Raw genomic sequence first — 20,718 nt, forward strand, 5'->3', positions numbered from 1 at the left:
ATGTACATATATATATATGCATAAATACTTTAGAAAAATTTGATCAGATAAACTTATGGAGTTATAATGAAAAAAGTTTTAGCCAATTTGAGGAGTGATCCAGATAGTAAGAGACACATCAAATTCTAATTCTTTCAATTGGCAAATTTTAAGACATCTAAAGAGACTGCCTTCTGCTGGCACATCTGCCTTTCTTGACAACAGCTACCAAAGACACCTGAGACAGTTGATTTCAGTTTGCTTTATATTTCGTAAGGGTAAATATCAACATCTCTCTTGTTAGGAAAGAATTTGCTGAATCCTGAACAAAAAATAACAGGTGGCTAGAATTGTATCTGATTGAATATCTGTATCTGAATGTATCTATTGTATCTGAATGGACCTAATCCCAGTCCCTAATAAGATATATTAATATGCAGTATTCATGTTAAGTGTCATTATAACATTTCCCAGGTGACTGGGCTGGGAGACTACTGGAGAGTACTATAACACCCACTCTCTCAAGGGTTAAAGTTTTCTTCCCAAAGAAACCAGAGACCCAGGGATGAGACTAGGTAACAAAGTCTGTCTTCATTTTGCATCCTCTGCCCATGGAGTCATGATTCCTTTTTTCCTGGGATGCTCAGTGCACAGCTTCAGAAGGATGGGTAGAAAAATTTGTCTGCAAGTGAAGTTCCAGGTCATGAGACATTCACTTGAAATGAGTGAATTTCAAGTCACCTGTGTCACCTGTGCCCCAGCTCTGATTAATTTGTCCATTAGCTGCATATCTATGGTGGGCATTCCAAGAGAGGGAGTTTAGACACCCATTTTTGGATATTTCACATAGGTTTAGTATGCAGACAGCTGTTAAGTATACCCTAGTCCCTAAACTAGTTCATTGACTTCATAATAAATGTCAGCTACTGCTAATTTACTAATTAGCATGAAAAGTTCCATTCATTGAGATGTACATGTAAGTTTTAGTTTTTGCAGTGCTTCTCAGACTCTCAAACAGAGAACTTTTCTAACTGCCTGCTTATCTCAGATGTGTCCCAATTTAAGTGGCTAATTTCACAGGTCCTCTGAGGAGAGAAAAGAAAATGTGTTATTAAAAAAAAAAAAAAAAAAAAAAAAAAAAAAAAAAAAAAAAAAAAGTAGAAAACTTTCTGAGCCTTAGAACAACTTAAATTTATTACAGTGTATTCTAAGTATTAAGTTGAACCCTGGAATTGAATCTCTAAGACTTAACTCCACATTTGGAACAGAATTTAGACAGTCTGTCACCTAACACCCAAGAGTCCCACCACAGTAGATATCACACACATCATCTTAACTCACAATATATTGCTCTATTTTTTTAACAAGGCCACTGAAAGGGGCTATTCCACCTGCAGACAACTGGTTAAAGCATCCCACTAAAAAGTGGGATATATTAAAAAAACCCCACTTTTCTGAGCACAGGAGCCCATTCAGTCCTAGGACAATGATTTAACTATGGTGATTAGGTGAGGAAACTCTCTTAGAAGGTTCCTCTTTGGAAGCAATTGCCCTTATTTGGACAGGTATGATAAATAAAATCCTATAATGGAACTGTGACTTGTTTCTAAATTAGTAAAATTATTTCTGATCATAATTAAGTTTCTGAACTGAATTTTTCAGCCAGTGTCAGAAGAGTTTCAGAGTGGAGAAGGATTTGGATATATTGTGGCCTTCAGACCCAATGGAACTCGTGGGTGGAAGGAAAAAATGGTGACATCTTCAGATGCCTCAAAATTCATCTACAGAGATGAAAGTGTGCCACCTCTGACTCCTTTTGAGGTGAAAGTTGGTGTTTACAACAACAAAGGAGATGGTCCCTTCAGCCCTATTGTGGTCATCTGCTCAGCTGAAGGAGGTCAGTTCAACATGAAGTTAAATTGCATATTGTGAACTATAACAAGCCTTTTATATATAGTGCACTCTTTCAAAACACACTTTTTAAACCTTAAACCACAAATTTCTTTGCAGAAATAACATTAAACAGGTTTTGCAGAGAAGGAGGTGGGCTAATTTGTCAAGATTACCTAGAAAGCAAATTACAAAGTTTAGGAATAGACGTCAAGCCACATCAGTAATAATAATTTAAAAAAAAAAAAAAAAAAAAAAGCCATTAAGGTTCTTCCTTTATATGAAATCACTAGCCTTAATTTTACACAGGGTTTCTCTAAAACTGAGAAAAGAAGAAAAGATGCTACTTTCTAATGTTTCTGAGATTCATGATCTTTTTTTTGATGGGTTAATCAGATGAGAGCTCAAAGAATAAATAAATTCACTTATGAATGTTCATTTCCTAGTTAATGCATTCTAAACGTGCACAGAAATAAATTTTGTTTTAATTTTTTTCATTAGTAAAAAGTTCTGACTTTGCATTAATGTCCCAGACTTCAATGTGAATAATAGGAATATCTTCCAAGAAAAAAATGAAAAAAAAATGCATGAAAATTTCTATTGAGAATTGCTATAAATTCCAAACAGTATTTTGTGGGGCAGAAAAGAACCAAACAGAAACAACCAACAAGCACTGATTAGTACTAGTAACACAAGTTGTTCTGTTTTGACAGGACCCAGTGTATGGGAATTCCCATGCACAAAAAAGGCGAATAAATGTTGTCCACGAGAATATTTTCAGAAGTTCCATTATTGAAATTCATAAACATAATTTTTTCTTTACTATACAAAGTTATTCCACTGTCTCCTATTAAGAGAATAAAATTATCAGAGTCCTAGTGCAGATGAGAGGAATTTCATACTCTCTGAAAAAGTGATGTGAAGATGGAAAACATTAAATGTTATTTCATAATAAGCCACAATAAATCTATAACTTTGGAACCATGATGTAGTAAATGCTGTCTACTACTATTCTCTCCCAGTAATTAGAGGTTGGAGCTGCTGTTTTTGCTGAAAGCAGTCTCAGTAATTTGATTTTTCCACTTTTTGAATCAGGATTACCAAGTAATTTTATTTTTTTAAAAACAAATGCATGTTAAAATGTAAAAATTACACAGTACAACTTGAAAATTGTACAGTTGACTTCACTGTTCCTCAATGAAAATTGATACTGTCAGGTCAATGGTGATGTTTTTATTTTTTAATAATTTCATACTCATTTGCAGAAAGTTCTTTGCAAATCAAGTTTTGCAAAGGAACCGGGACAAACACTTTTTTTTTTAGAAGCAAAAGCGATTTTTACAATAGCTGAATGCTGAATTGTAATAATGCATCCTTATACCTTTGCTTGTTATTTGCATAAGTCTAGAAATAGAATAATTAGTAATATAGAAAAAAATTCTATCAGTTCTTTTAAAATATGAGCTTTACAAATGGTCTTAATAGAATACTAAAATTAACTTTGTCTAGAAATCAACTTTTCTGATTTTAATTCAGTAACTTGAAAGTATCTATCCATTATAGCTTTGCTAATTCAGTCTCTGTATGTGTCTGAACAAGAGAAATTCTATGGGCCTAAATATTTTACAAGACTTATATTTCAATAAAAATATGGGATGCTGTGACATTACAGTACAAAATTAATTTATAAAAAGCTTTCCTCCAGAAAAACCAAGGTAATATACTGGGAATTTAAAGGAGTAATGAAACAGTTTATTACAGCTAAATTCTGGGCAATATGAAGGTTGAGGACAACAGACGTGGCAATTTGCTATGAAAATGGGGAACTGCTTTTAAAAGAGGTATGGACTGTCATGCCTAAGGAGCAAAACAACTGAAGGCACAATTTTTCAAAGATTTCTATTGAAGAGTAGATATTAAATAACAATTGACAGTACAATATAATATGGTCCTAGGGCTAATCCAGCAAACCCTTAGATTACTTGCTTTTCATCACACATCCAGTTCCCTCAGCAAGCATCTAGAGAAAGAAATACAAAAAGATTATTTTAAAAATTAAGATTTTATGTTATATATCACAACTTTTCCCACATCTACAGATGGATCTACAATTGTTTAATGGCATAACAAATTTGTCTAAGGAAGTCTAAAATGCATTGCCTCTTCTAGGCACACTGTTTTCACAGGACAGATTCTGAACCATGAAGAAATCTTGTATTTGTTAAGAACGAATGCATCTCCTTCTTCTGTATGGCTGTGACAGCATATTGTGTGCTTTCTGATTCACACTCAGAGCCCTTTTGTAGTGGCTCTGAGTTGTTCTTAAACAAGCAATTTGGCAGGTGGTGTTGAGTAAGGTGTTCCCTCAGTGAACACAACAGATTGCCCTCTGATTGCATAAAGTGATTCTGTCTGGGGCAAAAGGCTTAAAACATTGCCTTCTAAGTATAATAACTCAGAAAGTTGACCAAAACACTGAGCACTTTTTCAGAAGTAAATGGAGTGGCTGTCTATTAAGTCTATTTTTCTGTCTATTAAGTCAGATCATATAATAGAATCATAGAGTTGTTTGGGTTGGAAGGGACCTTAAATATCTTCAAGCTTTAACAAACTCTGCTGTGAGCAGAAACCTTCCACTAACCAAGTTACTGAAAGTCCCACCCAACCTGGTCTTGAACACTTTCAGAGACGGGGCATTCACATCTTCTCTGGGCAACTTGTTCCAGGGTCTCACTAACCTCACAGTAATTAATTTCTTTCTAGAAACTCATCTAAATCTCTCCTCTTTTAGTTTAAATCCATTCCCCCTTGTTCTGTTACTATGTGCCTGTATACAGTATCTCTGCCTTATTTGTAAACCTCCTTTAGGTACTGAAAGACTTCTGGACAGTCTCACTGGGGCCTTCTCAGGCTGAACAACCCCAACTCTGTCAGCCTGTCTTCCTAGGAGAGCTGCTCCAGCCCTCTGATAAACTTCATGTCCCTCCTCTGGACCTGCTTTAGCAGGTCCACATCTTCCTTGTGATGAAGACTCCAGAGCTGGACACAGCACTTACAGATTGGGCCTCAGCAGAGCAGAGCAGAGCAGAGGAGCACAATCCCCTCCCTGCCCTGTTGCCCACAGTGCTTTGGATGCAGCCCAGGATGAGGTTGGCTTTCTGGGCTGTCAGTGGACACTGACAGCTCATGTTTGGCTTTTCGTCCAGGACAACTCACAATTTCTTCTCTTCGTGGCTGCTCTCAATTAGTTCTCCCAATCTGTGTCTGTTTGAGACTGTCCCAGCTGAGGTGCAGAACCTTGTACTTGGCCTCATGAAGTTCCCACAGGCCCACTTCTGTAGTTTGTCCAGGTCCCTCTGGATGGCATCCTCTTCTTCAGGTGTGTCAGCTGCAGCACTCAGCTTGTTGTCATCTGCAAACTTGCTCAAGATGCCCTTGATCTCACCCCTTTATCTCACTGTCCATGTCATTTATAAAGATATTGAAAAGGACTGGTCCCAAGGCAGAGCCCTGATGGATACCCACTTGTCACCAGCCTCCACCTGGACACAGACCCAACAGGTATTTAGAATACAGAACTACACCAATGATTGCTAAGACACCAATGATAGTGGTGACCCAATGTTGAAGAGGCAAGGAAGTCTACCTGGTCATAGATATTTTAAGACCTTTTTCCTCCTTCACCAGTCTTTTGACTTCATAAAAATCATCACCAGAATAGTTCATGGCAAACATTGTCCAGAAGCTGAAAGTGCAGATGAATGTAATGGAAGAATAGAGACTAGAATGGAGAATCAGTTAAAAAGGTTCTACAAAACTAGACATACAGCCCATGGAGAAAATAAAAGGCAAACATATATGTGACTATCTGGAAAAGGTGTCTTGATTCAGTAGGGAAGTTTGAAGGAGGAGTCTTTCCTGGAAAACTTAGGAAAGGAAAAAAAGCAAGTAATCAGAGAGAAAAGAAGAAAAATAGAAGTCACGTGTAGTGATGTTAAAAGCAGTGATGAGAGCCAGGAAGCAGTTCTGAAGAGGGAATGAAGATTATGCTCAGATCATGCAGGATAGAAAAAAAAAATGCACAATTACCTCAATAAGAAGGCAGAACAGAAGGAGACAGTAGACATTTCCAGCAGCAGGGAAGGACAAGCCTGAACCTTACATGAAGGAAAACTTTAACAGAAAGAAAGAAAGAAGAGCACTATAGATTAGGCTACCTTCCAGGAGAAAGGATGCAGTGAGCAGACCTGAGGCTGAAAAGGATCATGAAGAGAACACAAAGAAATCTTCTGACCATACTTCCTGTCAGGAAAATAGGGTATCAGATTCTTGCTAGAAAATACTGAAACAGCACTGAAATTCAGTGAAGGTACAGATGATTTTTATCCACAGAAGAAAAAATTGTAAATGTACTAGACACTGAAAATAAAGCAATGAACAAAAGCAATGTTAGCACTTGTTGTTACGACATAAACATTTATGCATTCTCTTTTTATTGATGACCACATTCCACCTAAATACTGAGGTGCTAAGAATTCCAAGATTACTAATACAAGCTTTTAGTATCAGGGAAAAACCTATGCAATCACTATGTGTGGCTTTAACTCACTGGAAAATGAAAACTGGGGAAATCACAAACATAGCAATGGAGAAGGAAATACGAATGTGAAGATATGATGGCAAGAGATGGAAAAGGCTGTGCTGATAACAGTGATGGCCAGGCTGGCTTTCTTTAACAAGCATGGCTAAACAAAATATGAGCTGCACAGGAAGACAAAATAAAACGAAGAATCTGGATGTCATAACATGCTGATGATGTGATAATATATTAGCAAATACAAAATTAGTGTTTGGAAAAAGGAGAATAACCTTGGGTTCTATGTAATTTTGGAAAAGGGAAATTTAAAATGCTGGACGTCAAGCTAGAGGTCAATTTCTGAATACCTTGATCAATTTGGATGCTGAGAAAGACCTTTCTAATTGTTTAAAAATATTAAAGAATGCTGTTATTTATGAGAGAATTTAACTGTTCAGAATAGTTTGCTAATTAGTAAAGTCTAGTGACCTTTTGTTCTGTCTGTGCTAATTTAGCAGATTCTTTATCCAGTACTGACTAAGTGAGAAGAAATAACAGTACAATAGCCTTGTTCTGATGAATAATCAAAACACTATAGAAAAGCTGATCATACCAAATAACAATGAAACACATCATTAATAAAAAGCAGGGAAATATTTTATTAACTGGAATTAACAGACGAAACCAAAAATAGAAGTGTTTTGGAATGTCTCTAAGCCAAACATATAACAGATATTTGAAGTTTGTACTGCAAGAAACAGTACATTTCTGAGACAGGACATTACATCTGAGGATCTATAGATATATCCTCTAAAAGATATTCAGAATAAGTAAAAAGCATACATAATACAATCCAAACAACAAAAAGGATAAAAATAACAAAAGTATAGACAAAAAATTAAGGGTTTGTGGTTTTTTTACTTGGGAAAGTATATCAGGCATGAAAAACTGAAGTAAATAAGGAATTGATGTTAAATATAATCAAGGAATGTATAACAATAATGAAAAACTTTATCATTTATTTTAAATAAATAAGATTTTAGAGCTAGGATAGCTAAGAGTAATATGAAATTGAAATTTTTACATCTGTTGTGAAAATTTCTGGTGTTGTCAACTGTCAGAAATTCAACCCTTTTCAAATGAAACAATGCAGACTTTTCTATTGAAATGTACCATAAATAAAATTTAATTGGTTTTTCCAATCATGGAGATGGGATAGAAATCACACATAAGAAAGACTCAAATGTTTTAATTTGCATCAGGACATTACTCTGATAAAACTGTCACATCCTGGGACAGCACAAATTTCCCAGAGTGAACACAGATGATGCCAACAGTGTAATGCTACAGATAGCTGTATGCCCATGCTTGGGCAGGTACCTTGTCTCTCTGTCCTTATTTAGTTTACAAGTATGGATGCCACCTAAAAGCACAATGATAAATATGAATTAGAGGACTCTACAGTATGGAAATAGATGAGAATATGAAAGCAAATAGAAACAAGTTTCTGGGAACCCAACTGGTTTCAAGATGAGTTAGGTCTTTTATAAAGAGTTTTTTTGTTAATGTTTGTCATAATGGGTGGTACAAGATCAGTTCTGTTCATTTCAGTACCTAATTTCTCCTTCAGGTATTGACAGAATTGCCTTCACAACAATTGAAAGATCTATAATTTTGATAAACAGAGTAGTGAATACTACTAAAAACTTCTATAGAGGAAACAGAAAGCCCTTAGCAATACAGGTTAAAGCCTGAGGACTCTTACACTCTCTGTTTAAAACCTCCTGAGGGACCCCAGATGCACTTCTGTAATACTTACAAGATGCAATGACACTGCACAGAGCTTTTGTTCTTGCTTTGTCTGGATTTGTGGTAATTCATCAAGCCAATGGAGATCCAAAGCTCTCAGTTATCTAAAAGGAAAAGGACCAGAAAAAAGCCATTGCAATTTTGTTTCTCCATATTTATATAAATAAATTACTATTTTTGTTTCATTGAAGGAAATAATATGTAATTACACATCTTTGAATACAGTGCCTATGTCTTTAAAATCTTAAATTCATTGAGTCCTGTGATTCATTTCATAGCTAAAGCTGAGCTTCTTGGGGTTTAGGTGAACCTGAAAACTAATTGGCATATTAGCTGTAAACTACAGAGGGTTATTTTCTGATTCTGCCCAATGATCTGTCTGGAGAGATCCTGTGAAAGCTCAGCTGGAGCTGTCTCCAATGATTTTTTTAAGGAATGAAATCACAGTCCTGACACGCAGGAGTTTATTAAGCACTCCTCTGATCAACGGCACTAGCCCCACGGGAAGCAGATGTGCAGTCAATATAATGGGCACATCCCCTCCTCACGTGCTGAGAGTAACTCTGTCTGCCATGTCACTGGAGGGAAATGAACCATTTGTATTCAGGAAGACGGCAACCCTCCTCTGGTAAATTCTTCATGGAATAAGGCAGCTCCTTATTCCCAGGTGACTCTCTGCTGTGTAATAAATCTGGGTTATTCCATAAGGAAGGGAGAGAGCCACAGCAGGAGGTACACTGTGACAAAGTGTGCAGGAGAGCATCATTGCAGGAGAAGGCTTCAGAAGTTCTACCCAACAAGTAAGAGTATTTCAGCACTGAATCAAAAATATTCAGGGCAGAGCTCTTCACCTATAGCTCATTCTAACACTCTACTAATTTTTCTCTGTTTTAATGTCTTCTGCGAAGACACTGGTGAGAGAGAAGGTGAAAATAGAAAGGACTTGTGAAAAAACAAGAATTCTGAAGGCTTGTCCTGGAAACAGTAATCTTGTTTCTTCAATTGTGGAAATTGGATATTTTTCCCCTTTGAGCACAAGATTCTGGAGAAAGTTCTTTATCCTGTGGACAGACATTTCACTGCAGATCTGGTGGAGTCCCTCATTTCTCAGGAATGAAGAAAAAGTTCATTGAAGGTTGTCTGATTTGGAAGATAATCTATGTGGCTATTTCTAGCAAGGAAGTAAATGCTACCACATTCTTTACCGACAGGTTGACACAAGTGTGATGAATTTTCCTGATTTTCTTTCTGATATATCTCTTGTGGATTTTCCCCAGAGAGGCATTATCACAGAAATAGATGGATGAAAATCCTGGATGAAATCCCAAAAATCTCAGCTATGAAGGACTGTCTGCAGTCATGATGCAATTGCTCAGACTAACGTTCTCTAGTTTCAAATAGGAGCTCAAATTTTGAATAGGACTACTTTGTAAAAATCCCTTTTGTAATCAAAATAAGAACTGAACCGATATGAAGTGACTGGTTGAGTAGTCCTAGCTGAGGCTCTGTTCCATAGAAGAATTAAAGCAACATAGGCTGAGTAGGGTCTTGGACTTGTTTTTTAAGTTAGGTCACATGGAAATCCTTAAGGATGAATATTTCAGAAAATCAGCTTACAGTCATAAACAGGTACAACACACTGAGGGCTAGTAAGTGATTCTTCTCTTTACTTTACAGAGTCAAAATTCAGGATTGCTTCCCTGAACATTAGCCATGAAAATGTCCTGCCGTTTTACAGCCATCCCAAAGACCTACATATTGAACAGGCTTCTTTAAAGTATGATTGCAGCACAGGGAAACACAGTGTTGCATGGACATTGCTCACAGCCTTATAAGAATTTGTTGTACTGCATCTTTAATTCAAACAGGGAATGTTAAAGATGGCCTTTTTCTTTTTTCAGGAAGTATGACCTTAGGTAGACACCTACAGGTTCAGCATAATGACAAGATCTGAAGAAAATAATATGAATATAACATCAGTGACCATAATAGAAAAAGCTTATGAACCTATCAAACTTATCATTAGTTTTAGACACAGAGAATAAAGCATGACATTGGAGTGAACCATGGGCTGTATTATATAATCAGAAATTATATGGTCCTCATCGTATCTGAATCAATAAAAAATGCTATTTAGTCTCCAAAAACTTTCAGACAGTCATAATATATCTTATTCCCAAATATATAATTTCTGTTGTTTTGCTGAACACTATTCTTAGTGCCTAAAATCAGTGAAACTGCAGTGAATTATTTTGGAATATGTGAGAAATACATTTTCTTGACATAAAAAGAAATTCAAACTATTTCTGCTCCATTTGTTGAAAACAATTTTTGAAAATATCAGAAAATATTCTGTGTTTCTAGTCAAGCAATGTATAAACCACTCCTAGTGAATGCTACGAAGGGGAAATGATACCTGCATTTATAGAAAATGTAAAGTCTGCCAACCAACATTTTGTGTACCTCTCAAATTATTTATCCCACTGTAATCTTTTCTGACAAGGAGGTAATTGCTTCAGTAATACAAAAACTAGAAAATAGCTTTTGCTACACAAATCTTAATAGTGCATAAAGTAGAAAGCAGGATGTAACTGTTGAACAGAAAATCATATTATGAGCAAAATATTTTTTCATAATGCCATTCTTTCAGTATTGAATTAAAAGATCATTTCTCTTATTCTTGAACATATTTTTTTTATTCTTTATTACCTAAAATGTTCAAAAAATTATTTTATACTTATTAGTAATACTCATTGTTGGTAGCCACCACTTTGCGTCACATCAGAATTACTTTTTTTTGAAATGTAAATTAAAAAAGATCAAAAAAGAGTAACAAATATTAAAAGTCTGGCATCAAAAATAATGAAAAACTTCTATGAGCCGTGTCAAAAATATTTGTAGGGCAACAGTGCCAGAACAACATCTGCAGAGAAAGGAAGGTAGCAAATGAGTCAAAACTGATGTTAGGTATCTTACATATTAGGTTGTTTGATCACTAAGAAAAATATATAATTTTATCTCAGGCTGCTCTGGAAGGAAGCTCCTTTTCTATAATCCTGTTAAACAAGTCCCCAAAACCCCAAAGAGTTTTTTTCAGAAAACTCTTTGATTTGTCTCCCTATGACATAAAACCAAGACCTCTGCCTGCCCTTCAGGAACAGAACAACACATTAGAAATGTAATGAGGAACATTAGGCCAAGGAAGAAATCACAGGTTCTGTGACTAGAGGGGAATGTGAATTCACATTTTTGATGAGCAAGTGAACTACACCAGAAAGGTGGAGAAATGCCCTATTGTCTGCTGCACAGTATATGTAGAAGCCTTGCCTCCACAGCTTGTCTATAAGAAAGTTTTCAGGCATATTTAGGAAATGAAGCAAAAGACCCACAAGATTTCCTTGTGTCATGTCCCAGTTTCATATGAGAATTTCTGGACACTCGTCACCCCCAGTGTACTGTAACAGGTGATACACCTGAGTGATGGAGTGCTCAGTGGCTTGTCATGGCAAATATCTGGGGACATTTACTCAACTTCCCAACCACTGAAAGCAGCTGGGCCTCTATAAGGAATCCATTGATGTGAAAGTACAAAGGCAAACATGCCTGTGACAACACTCTTGGGCAAGTGTGGTATGTAAAACATCCTACAGCTTCAGTGAGCATCCTGGCCCTTTGGTGGGCCATGATGTCCTGGCATCACCAAAGGACACCCAGCCAGGCTGGAGGACAGGAAGGACCCTCTGTTCCAGATAATCAGGAGGCCAGGACTGCAGAGTGTTTTATGAATAGCACGGAGATAGAAACACGGACAGAGGGCCAATGGTAACAAACACAGGCAATCAGAGGGACAAACCTTAGGTCTTGGTGCCTTTATAAAAATGTGCACCCCAGGCCTAAAACAGTAAATGCTTCACAGCAGAGAGAAGGTAGCACATCCCAAACGCTGGTGCTTGTGACTTCAAGGATATAACAACATAGGCCTAAAAAAACTCTTTCACATAGCATTTCACTACAGCACTGGGTATCACTTCCTACTCAGTATTGCCCCAGGGCAGGACTGACTGAGCACCTCAGCAAGGTATTGCTCATCCTGAGCTGACAGAATGGCACTAAGAAGCCACAAATAGAATGAATGCTCCATTTACTGCTGCAGTTAGGGCTATGAAAGGGGTGTGTGGAGGCAGGGGACACATATCCAAATATTAAAGCTTTTTTTAAAAAATCACAGACAAGAGATTCTTTCACAGTTTGCTGCACCCGTCATCAGTGATGAGATATTGATGCAGCATGACACAAATAAAGAAATACAACAATAATAATCTCTTCGTCTTGTTCAGTTTTTCATGTTCCCCCTAAGTGTCATACCTTCTTGCAAGTATTAAGGTAGAATAAAGGAAGTAAATGACAGTTTCAGACGGAGTGTTTTTGATAAATACAAGCTGTTACAGTGGAGGTTTATTGTTTCAATTTTTCTTAATACAGAACCCACTGCTGCTCCCATCGATGTCAAAGCTACGAGTCTGTCTGTATCAGAGATTCTTGTTGCGTGGAAACATATTAAAGAAAGTCTAGGAAGACCACAGGGATTCGAGGTATGAACACAGAATACCATAATGAGAAGTCTTGTTGCTTTTGCGAGAGTTGCATCCTGTTAACGTGTGCAGTAGTGAAACTTCAGTAGGAATTATGCTCATTTTGGTGCATGTACCGCTAGCTGTGGAACAACAGTCACAGCTGTAGCACCGGAACATTTTTTATTTATTTGTGCTTGAAAACTGTTCAACACCAGTTCTTATAACATCTCTTTGTCACTTCAAACAGAGCTGAAAGAACTGCGAGTGACCCAGCATGCATCATTCACAGGCTGGGGAAAATTAGGTATTGACTGTTTCCAGCTCTAAGAGACCAGTTCAAACTTGTTATTTACTGGCAGCAATCAGCAGAGAGAAAGGAGAGAGTCTCTGCATCCATGTGCTCTCATCCCACAGAGGCTGAGGGACATCTGCTGGGCAGAGCGTAACAACAGGATGTCAGGAGGGAAGGAGCAGCTGCACAGTCCATAAATAAAACTCTGCTTAGAGACAGCCCTTCCTGACTTGGGAGAGTGAACCAGCCCTGGCAAGGGACCTCCCTGCACTTTTGGACACAGCTTACAATCCAAACCTCAGGAACAGATCAGATCTAGCAGTACACCTGTCCATTCTGGGCCACCACCACAACCCACCCTGACCTTGTGGATCAGGCTGTGCTGATCATCATTAAACAGTCCAGCTAAACCAAATAAACTGATTTTGGGATGCAGGTTATTTGTCCTGCTTTAGACCTTTAAACAGTCCTGAACTCAGTCCTGGTTTTCTACAGTAACGCTGAAGAGAGGGTGAACATGTAGGTCTGAGGTAGACACCAATAATGTGGGTGTCAAAAGATATCCTGTGATCTAGTAGCACAGGGTGTCTCCCTGGTAGCATGTCTGGGCAGCCCCAGGGGCTAGTTAGCATCACTAATAGCCTCAGAAAGGAAATGCAGGTGTCTGGACAGCATCAGAGCCAACACCTTCTGCAGCTCAGCCGCAGGCTGGCCAGCCAGGACCAGGACAGTGCATTTCCCTCATAGCTCCGATGGAACTAGTTAATATTTTTTTACCTGCTTCTGTAGCCTGTTGATATATTGGATAGCAACATCGCTATTAATATCTAGGGGACTTTGGCATGTCCCCTCAGGTCTAGCATTTTTTCAGGTCTCTTTTCCCATCTACGTCTGCATGCTGAACTCTGGTAACCTCTGCCAGTTTTATTTCACTGTTCTTTTCTTCCACTTCTTCCTTACCTTAAATATGTTTTCATTCCTTTGCACACAGCTCACTTCATGCAGCAAAAGTCATAATTGACCATTTTACCTTTAAACCTGCTATTTATAAAGAGAACAAAACTGTATCTGATAGAGATGATATTCATCTTGCAAATACTATTCCTCTCCATGTTGAAGTGTTCCACTTGTTACAAACCTGACTTCAATTTTGAGACCAGTCTTTTATCATCTGAAATAACTTACTCGCTGCACTCTGTCTTTTTTTCTTTTCAGAAAGGTAGCTGGTTTGTTATTTTTTCTCAGATATCTAACATCTTTTAAATTATACCTACTATTTTGACTCTTATCCTCATTCCATTGATCAAAATTATTATCAAAATGTTCTATTAACTGCATTGTGTATTTTAAAATAAAAATTATATTTTCTTTCTAAAATTGAAATTTATTTCCCTCGAAACTTATCCTTTCATAATGTGAATGGATTTTGCATTTATTTGTTTGTCACATAACACTTCCCTTAGCTCTACAGGTGTGTTCTAGCAATAGATGGCTGTTACAGGTAGCACAGTGGCCTTGCTTAGTGTTAGAGGTGGTTTTTGCACTTGGAAAGTGCTCTGACCTTTGGAGTTTGGCATACTTGCCAGCTCTATGTCTCCCATGGATTTCTCAGGTACAAATCTGAAAATGCCCATTGATACAGGAGAAGTTACTAACAATGAACCTTACTAATAACTTGGCTCCTCACTCTGCTCTACACAAATTTTAGGATTATAGCATGAAGACTACACAGTAAATATTTCAAGCTAGGGATCTGCAGTTGTCATAACAAAAAAAAAAAAAAAGGAAAGAAATATTAAAAAATTCCCTGCTCCGTTGTACCTCCTCCCACAAAGGAATTAGAGGAGTCTTCTAAATAGTAATACCTTTTAGGATACTACTTTTATCTGGGGAGATGAGGATGTTTTTTCCTCCCCACCCTACCCACCCCCATCCTGCGCTTTCCATCTTTGGTCATTTAGCCAGAATTCCTCTGCCCACTTTCTGACACACAAATCTTTCATGAAATAGTTTTCTCTTCTCCATCTTCAGAGGAATAATTACAATCTGAGTAGAACTTATTCAGTAAACATAAATGTTGCTGTTCTGCATGATTCAGCAGGAGAGAATAACTTCTAAGGATGGTATGGCTAGATCTTTGCAATTCCATTTTTGGGACGGATTTCATCAAAAAAGAGGTAATGATTTATAGGATCAGTACAGTGAGTCAGTGCATCATAACATTCACTGAAGTACACTAAGTCCACACTATCAGCCCAGTTTTCCTGACATACTGACAGGTTGCCTTTAAAGCATCCCCACAGTGCCAAAAGGAAATGTGTCTGTGTAGAAAGCCATTGGGGCTAAAATCCATGCCCCCAAAAAATCCCCCAGAAGTACAGAACAGATTTTTGTTTTCCGTATTATTTACTTTCATAAGAGCCTCTTTCACTCATTGGGAAGAATTAATTTCAAAACTGATTTTGAAAGGTCATAATTTGTACAGGGCAGTGCAAAACAAAGCCTGTAGTACTCTTTTAATCCACAGACAGCAAACAGATAATGAACAGAAATCCAGTAATTCTGGTAAAAGGATTAATTATTTATCTTTTTTCATTTTTTAAAATTCTTTTCTAATGTAGAATTATTGTGGGCCACAGGTAAAGAGTTGCCTTCAATTCAATCTGAGTGCAAAACAATCTGACTAGCCACTCTGTTTGCATGTCTCATTTCGTATTCTGGCTGTGGTCATCATAGCAGTGACAACCTCTTACAAAGTCTCCACATTTCTGGCCTTTTGGCAACAGCATTATAAAAGGGACAGCTATTTCCTTAACACATGAATGTTTGGGCTTTAATCAACAAAAGTGACAGAATATTTACTAAACGTGGACAAGTTCACAGTGACCCACTTTCACTCTGGCCCTGCTTGCCCTTAGTCCTAAGGAGTAATGAAAGGCAAAGGAACTTGTCCAATTTCACACTGTCATCCTTGAAAGGCAATGTTAACTGTTATGTCACATGAGTTTCATGCAAGGTTTGCTGCCCTCATTTGCATCTTCCAGAGCACATATTATTCCTGCCTTCAGTACAGGTTTGTCAGCTGTCCGCCCAACCTTACTGAATATGTGCCAGCTACAGTCTGATGAAGTAGAAGTAGCTCAAAAACTTTGTCAGAATTGGGGAAAAATATAGTGTGTTGTTCATACTTATTGTTTGGAATCTATAAGCTGAAGGTTATAAAATCTGTTTGAGCCTGAGGCCAGATTTTCTTTGGCATTCACTACTGATAAGGAAGGAAAACAGAGCGAATTACTGACTGGAAGAAGAGATTTTTTGGGTTTCTTTTCCCCTTTCCAGAAAGGTTAATACTTAAGTATAAATGAAAAAGCTCATGTCTTTTTCACTGGAATTCCTCTAAGGGATAGGAGTTTGGCTAATACAATCCAAAGATCTATTTGAAGCAAACAAATAATCTAAAAGTAACAACAAAAAAAAAAAAGATAGAAAAAGAAATCTTGAGTGCCATTTTCAGAGAGGATTATTTGACATAATAACTTGGTTTATTATTTATTTAATAAAAGTATACTGTGGCTTTTCAAAGAGAATTACTCAATATTTTGCTGTTTCTCTATATTTTTTTATAATGGAACAGATAATTATATCTACTGGATTTTTTTCTTTTTATTTAGTGAAGTACACCTTGAGGTAATTTAGAAAGAGCATGTGGATATTTTAACCACAGTGTGGAAAAGCAAGACAGAAATTCTACTTTACTTAGGCACTTACTTGATATGCTTTATTTGTAGCTTTAATTTTCTGTGATCAACAGAAAGAATGTCCAGCCAATAACTCTGACTTTTCGGCATTTTGTGAAGATGACCTGCAATTAGATCAGATTAAGCTATGACAAAGACTATATTACCTAGAACCCAACTTTGGAAAAATAGTATCATTTAAGATACTTTTAAACTTAAAACTTCAAGGAAGTGGTCTGCAACTATCAGAGGTAGAAGAATTTTAGACAGAATTTATTTTTTTTTACCATGATTTGCTTTTAACTATTGCTTAATCCATAACCAGAGCAGAGCAGTTTACTCCTCTCCAACTCAAAGGGATGGGTCTCTGGAAATCAGGTATCAAAATTTACTATTCTTTGGCTAAAAACAACAGAAAGTCCAGAAAAAATGTAGAACCTCACAAACAAGAATGTATTAAACAGACAAAATGCATTCTTCCCCTCTTTTTCTTTCAGTTTTCAAATATGGGCTACTTTCTTGTGCTTCATGCTATTATCAGTATTCAATGTTATCATTAATGAAAACCTTTTCTGTGTTTTAGATCTCTTCTGAAGAGTTTAAATTAAAGTTACAGAAAATAAGATTTAAAAAAGAACCAGCAAATGCAGAGACGTGTAAATAAACAAATCCTCATTTTTAAGATATATGTCCCTCATTTTTAAACATCAGAAGTATCTTCATTTCAGTTCCAATCAATGTAAATCCCCACAGCATCTACCTCAGTCACAATCATAGTAATTTATTTGTTTTAAAACCACTTCTTATTTCTTATGATCATCAACAAATGGATGCATGTGCTACCTCAAAAAAAAATTAAATTAAAACAGATCAAAGTTAATTCATTAACATTTCATTAACATGGGGCATGGTGCGTCCTGTGAATAAACACAGCTACTTGTGATTTTGCTCCTGGCTTTCTGAGAAAAAAGAGAAAAATCTTCTGTTGCATTTCCACCCCTGCTACTGTTCACCTGTGCAAGCTTAGTCAACTCACTTTTCCTTTCTGACCCTTTTCTTGTTGGATCCTCAGCAGACTGCACTATCTGGATGACAGGGTCTCCAGGACACATGTCCCCTCTCCCTGCCTATTCATACCGTGCTCAATATTGTGCAGTTCTCACCATGGTAGCATCAAATTTGTAAAGATGTACCACAAGTTAAATGAAAGGAATCTGACTGCCCTAGAGATAATAAGCACTGGAGATTCAATAGTAGGATGTGAATAAATGATTATTTATTCCTTTTTCTTTTCAAGAAAAGAAAAGTGACTCTGAATGGATGTTATTTCAGATATCAGTAGCTTTGGTCAAGTATTCATCCAGCAAAATACCTCAGTGAATCACACTTATTTCAGAACAACTGGTGACTGCAGCTTGATTTGTGAACTGAGCTCTAATTCATCTAGGAATTAAAGCAACAGCCTTTTAAAATGAGACAATGCAGGCACACAGGCAAAAGACAAGTACTTGAATTTTACAGTTGAAAGAGTGGACTGCGAGCTGACACAAACTAAAACCCTCAATCAAAGTCAACAGAGGCACTTTTCTCAAGTGAAGATAGGACCTCAAATGTATATTTTTGCAACTAGATAGTTTCAGATCTTTTTTATATCACAGTCTAAGAGCAATTATAAAAGGTCAGCATTGTGCTCATTGGTCTTATTTTCCTGTGAACCCCTTGGGGTTTTTTGGTTCGGCATTTCCTGGGAGACATTCTCAAGAGTTCTCCCGTCTGTGACCTTTTTTCTCAGAGGAAAAGTTATCCCAATACAGTGTAAATAACTTATTAAGAAATAGCCAGCTTCACACAAAAGGTCAAAATGTGGAAGAAATGCAAGTAGGTCTCAGCATGAATTACAGTAAGCTGAGTATAGGTCTTTGAATCGCATGTTAGTGACATCTCCTGTTAGGCAAAACAGGGCCCCATGAGAACTGCCTTACTTGTGTAGCTCACCTAGATACATTTTCTCCAATTATGCCCTGAAAATGCTTGGCCCCAGAGGACAGAGACTAGCCAAAATCTCAGCTCAGTCTTATGAGAAGCTCTTTGAGATTATGATAAATTTAAGGATATCAGAGAATAAGAATCAAGAATCACCAAAGATCATTTAGGGGTTCATTTTATGTCTGAAAAGGAAGGGCATAAACATACCATCAAAACTTCATTTACTAGAAATCTGTTTATATCCAAGAACTAAAACTGAATCCATTTCCTTCTTTTTATTCTGTTAGGACTTTTCAGATGATCAAAATACTTCCGTCATTGTTCTGTCATTTCTTATTCATTGGACTGATAAGAAATCTCCTGGATCTAGGTTGCACCAGGCCAGGAAGAGAATATTGGTCACAACAATTCTGAACTGATGCAGTCAGAAGGCACCATTCAAGGTGTCCCTCAATGATGAGCTCTCCCTGCCAAAGTTCACCCTCTGCTCCTCTGTCTTACAATAGCCTCCTCTTGTGCCAGTACACAGCTATTCCACGTGCTTCAGGTCACACCACAATATTCCAAGCCCTGACATTTTGGAGAAGAGAGCACTGCATGGCTTGAGGTCAAGCTGCAAATCCCATATGCTTAAAGGGGTCTGACAATGAGAAAAAGGCATAAATGGGAAAAATACCCTCCACAGGATGACAAGCACAAGCATCTGAAAGCATGAGCTTGCCAGATTGCCTACATTAATCCTTCGTTTGGTTGCTTGTTGGCAGGTTGGGTACTGGAAGGACATGCAGCAGGAAGAAGCAGCAGAAAAGGTCAAAACGGAGGGAAATGAGTCATCCATCCTCCTGACAGGATTAGAAGGAAACACATTATATCACCTAACAGTGAGGGCATACAATGCTGCAGGGTATGGACCACCTAGCACTGCTGTGCATGCAGCAACCAAGAAATCCCGTAAGTAATCTCAGTACCTTTGCTGAAAGGAAGAAAGCAGGGAGAAACCTCTGTCCCCTTGGGTTTTTATTTATTAAGAGTATATAACAATCAGCAATCATATAGATTTGATTCATGGCTTTGCTTTGCTGTTTAGACACGAATTCATATGACTTTGCATTTACAACAAAGGTTAATTTCCTAGAAAACAAGGTACTTTGTACAAAGGGAGAGAAAAGAATTCAAGTTCATAAGCTTTGTGGAATTTATGGGGTGGGCAGAATACACTATAACCTACAAAATTACACTACTGATGAAAAAAAATTCATAAATGTTCCATCTAGAGTTGGAAGCCTGATAACACTACCAATTTTAAATATGATGAAAGATTAAAATACTTTTCTTTTGTTTTTAAAGAAACTACCTATAAAAATATATATGTGTACATGTTGTTTTTTCTTCTCAGCTCCTAGCCAAGCACCAGGCAATATTATGTGGATACAGGATGGCTCACATGTGTCTCTTGGATGGGAGCCAGTCAGACCTCTAGCTAATGAATCTGATGTAATGGGATACAAGGTTAGTGCTTATCCTTGCTTGCTCACCTTTCTGTCTTCCAAGCAATTGCCCCTCCTCTTTGTTGGCTTTTTTCCCTTTCTTTTTCCTCTGTGCAAGTGAAGCATTCTATACAGACTGTCTCAAGTCAGCTTTCACTGTGAGAAGCAACAAATAAAATCAAAATGAGAGAAATGCCTCAACATACTTTTGTGTTTCAATTTTCGAATACTGAACTCTATCTGACTCCCCTCTATCCGAGGGGGTCAGTCCATCATCTCTGAGTCAGCAGTGGCTATTAATATCAGACTGCAATGAAATTCCTAATAACTCTTCAATTTAACTGTGTTTGTAGTAGGATTTAGAGAAATGCAGAACAGTGGGCTATCT

The 20,718-nt window shown here is 37.3% G+C and overlaps 1 protein-coding gene and 1 long non-coding RNA gene across 7 annotated transcripts in view; one reads left to right on the forward strand and one right to left on the reverse strand.

Moving 5' to 3' along the window:
- Positions 1-20,718, forward strand: part of CNTN5 (contactin 5) — a 605,427-nt gene that overhangs the window by 578,959 nt on the left and 5,750 nt on the right. For all 6 annotated transcript variants that reach the window (XM_063394532.1, XM_063394528.1, XM_063394530.1 and 3 more), the window contains 4 exons: positions 1,642-1,876; positions 12,737-12,846; positions 19,608-19,794; positions 20,240-20,352. In XM_063394532.1, coding sequence (XP_063250602.1) covers positions 1,642-1,876; positions 12,737-12,846; positions 19,608-19,794; positions 20,240-20,352 — 645 coding nt within the window. The remainder of the gene's footprint in view (positions 1-1,641; positions 1,877-12,736; positions 12,847-19,607; positions 19,795-20,239; positions 20,353-20,718) is intronic.
- Positions 8,207-20,450, reverse strand: LOC134549099 (uncharacterized). Its single transcript, XR_010079995.1, has 3 exons — positions 20,379-20,450; positions 16,889-16,982; positions 8,207-8,358 (listed from the first exon to the last, which is right to left on the reverse strand). It is a non-coding gene; the product is annotated as an uncharacterized LOC134549099 (long non-coding RNA).

Source organism: Prinia subflava, chromosome 3 (genome assembly GCF_021018805.1).
Source record: "Prinia subflava isolate CZ2003 ecotype Zambia chromosome 3, Cam_Psub_1.2, whole genome shotgun sequence".
NCBI lineage: Eukaryota > Metazoa > Chordata > Aves > Passeriformes > Cisticolidae > Prinia > Prinia subflava.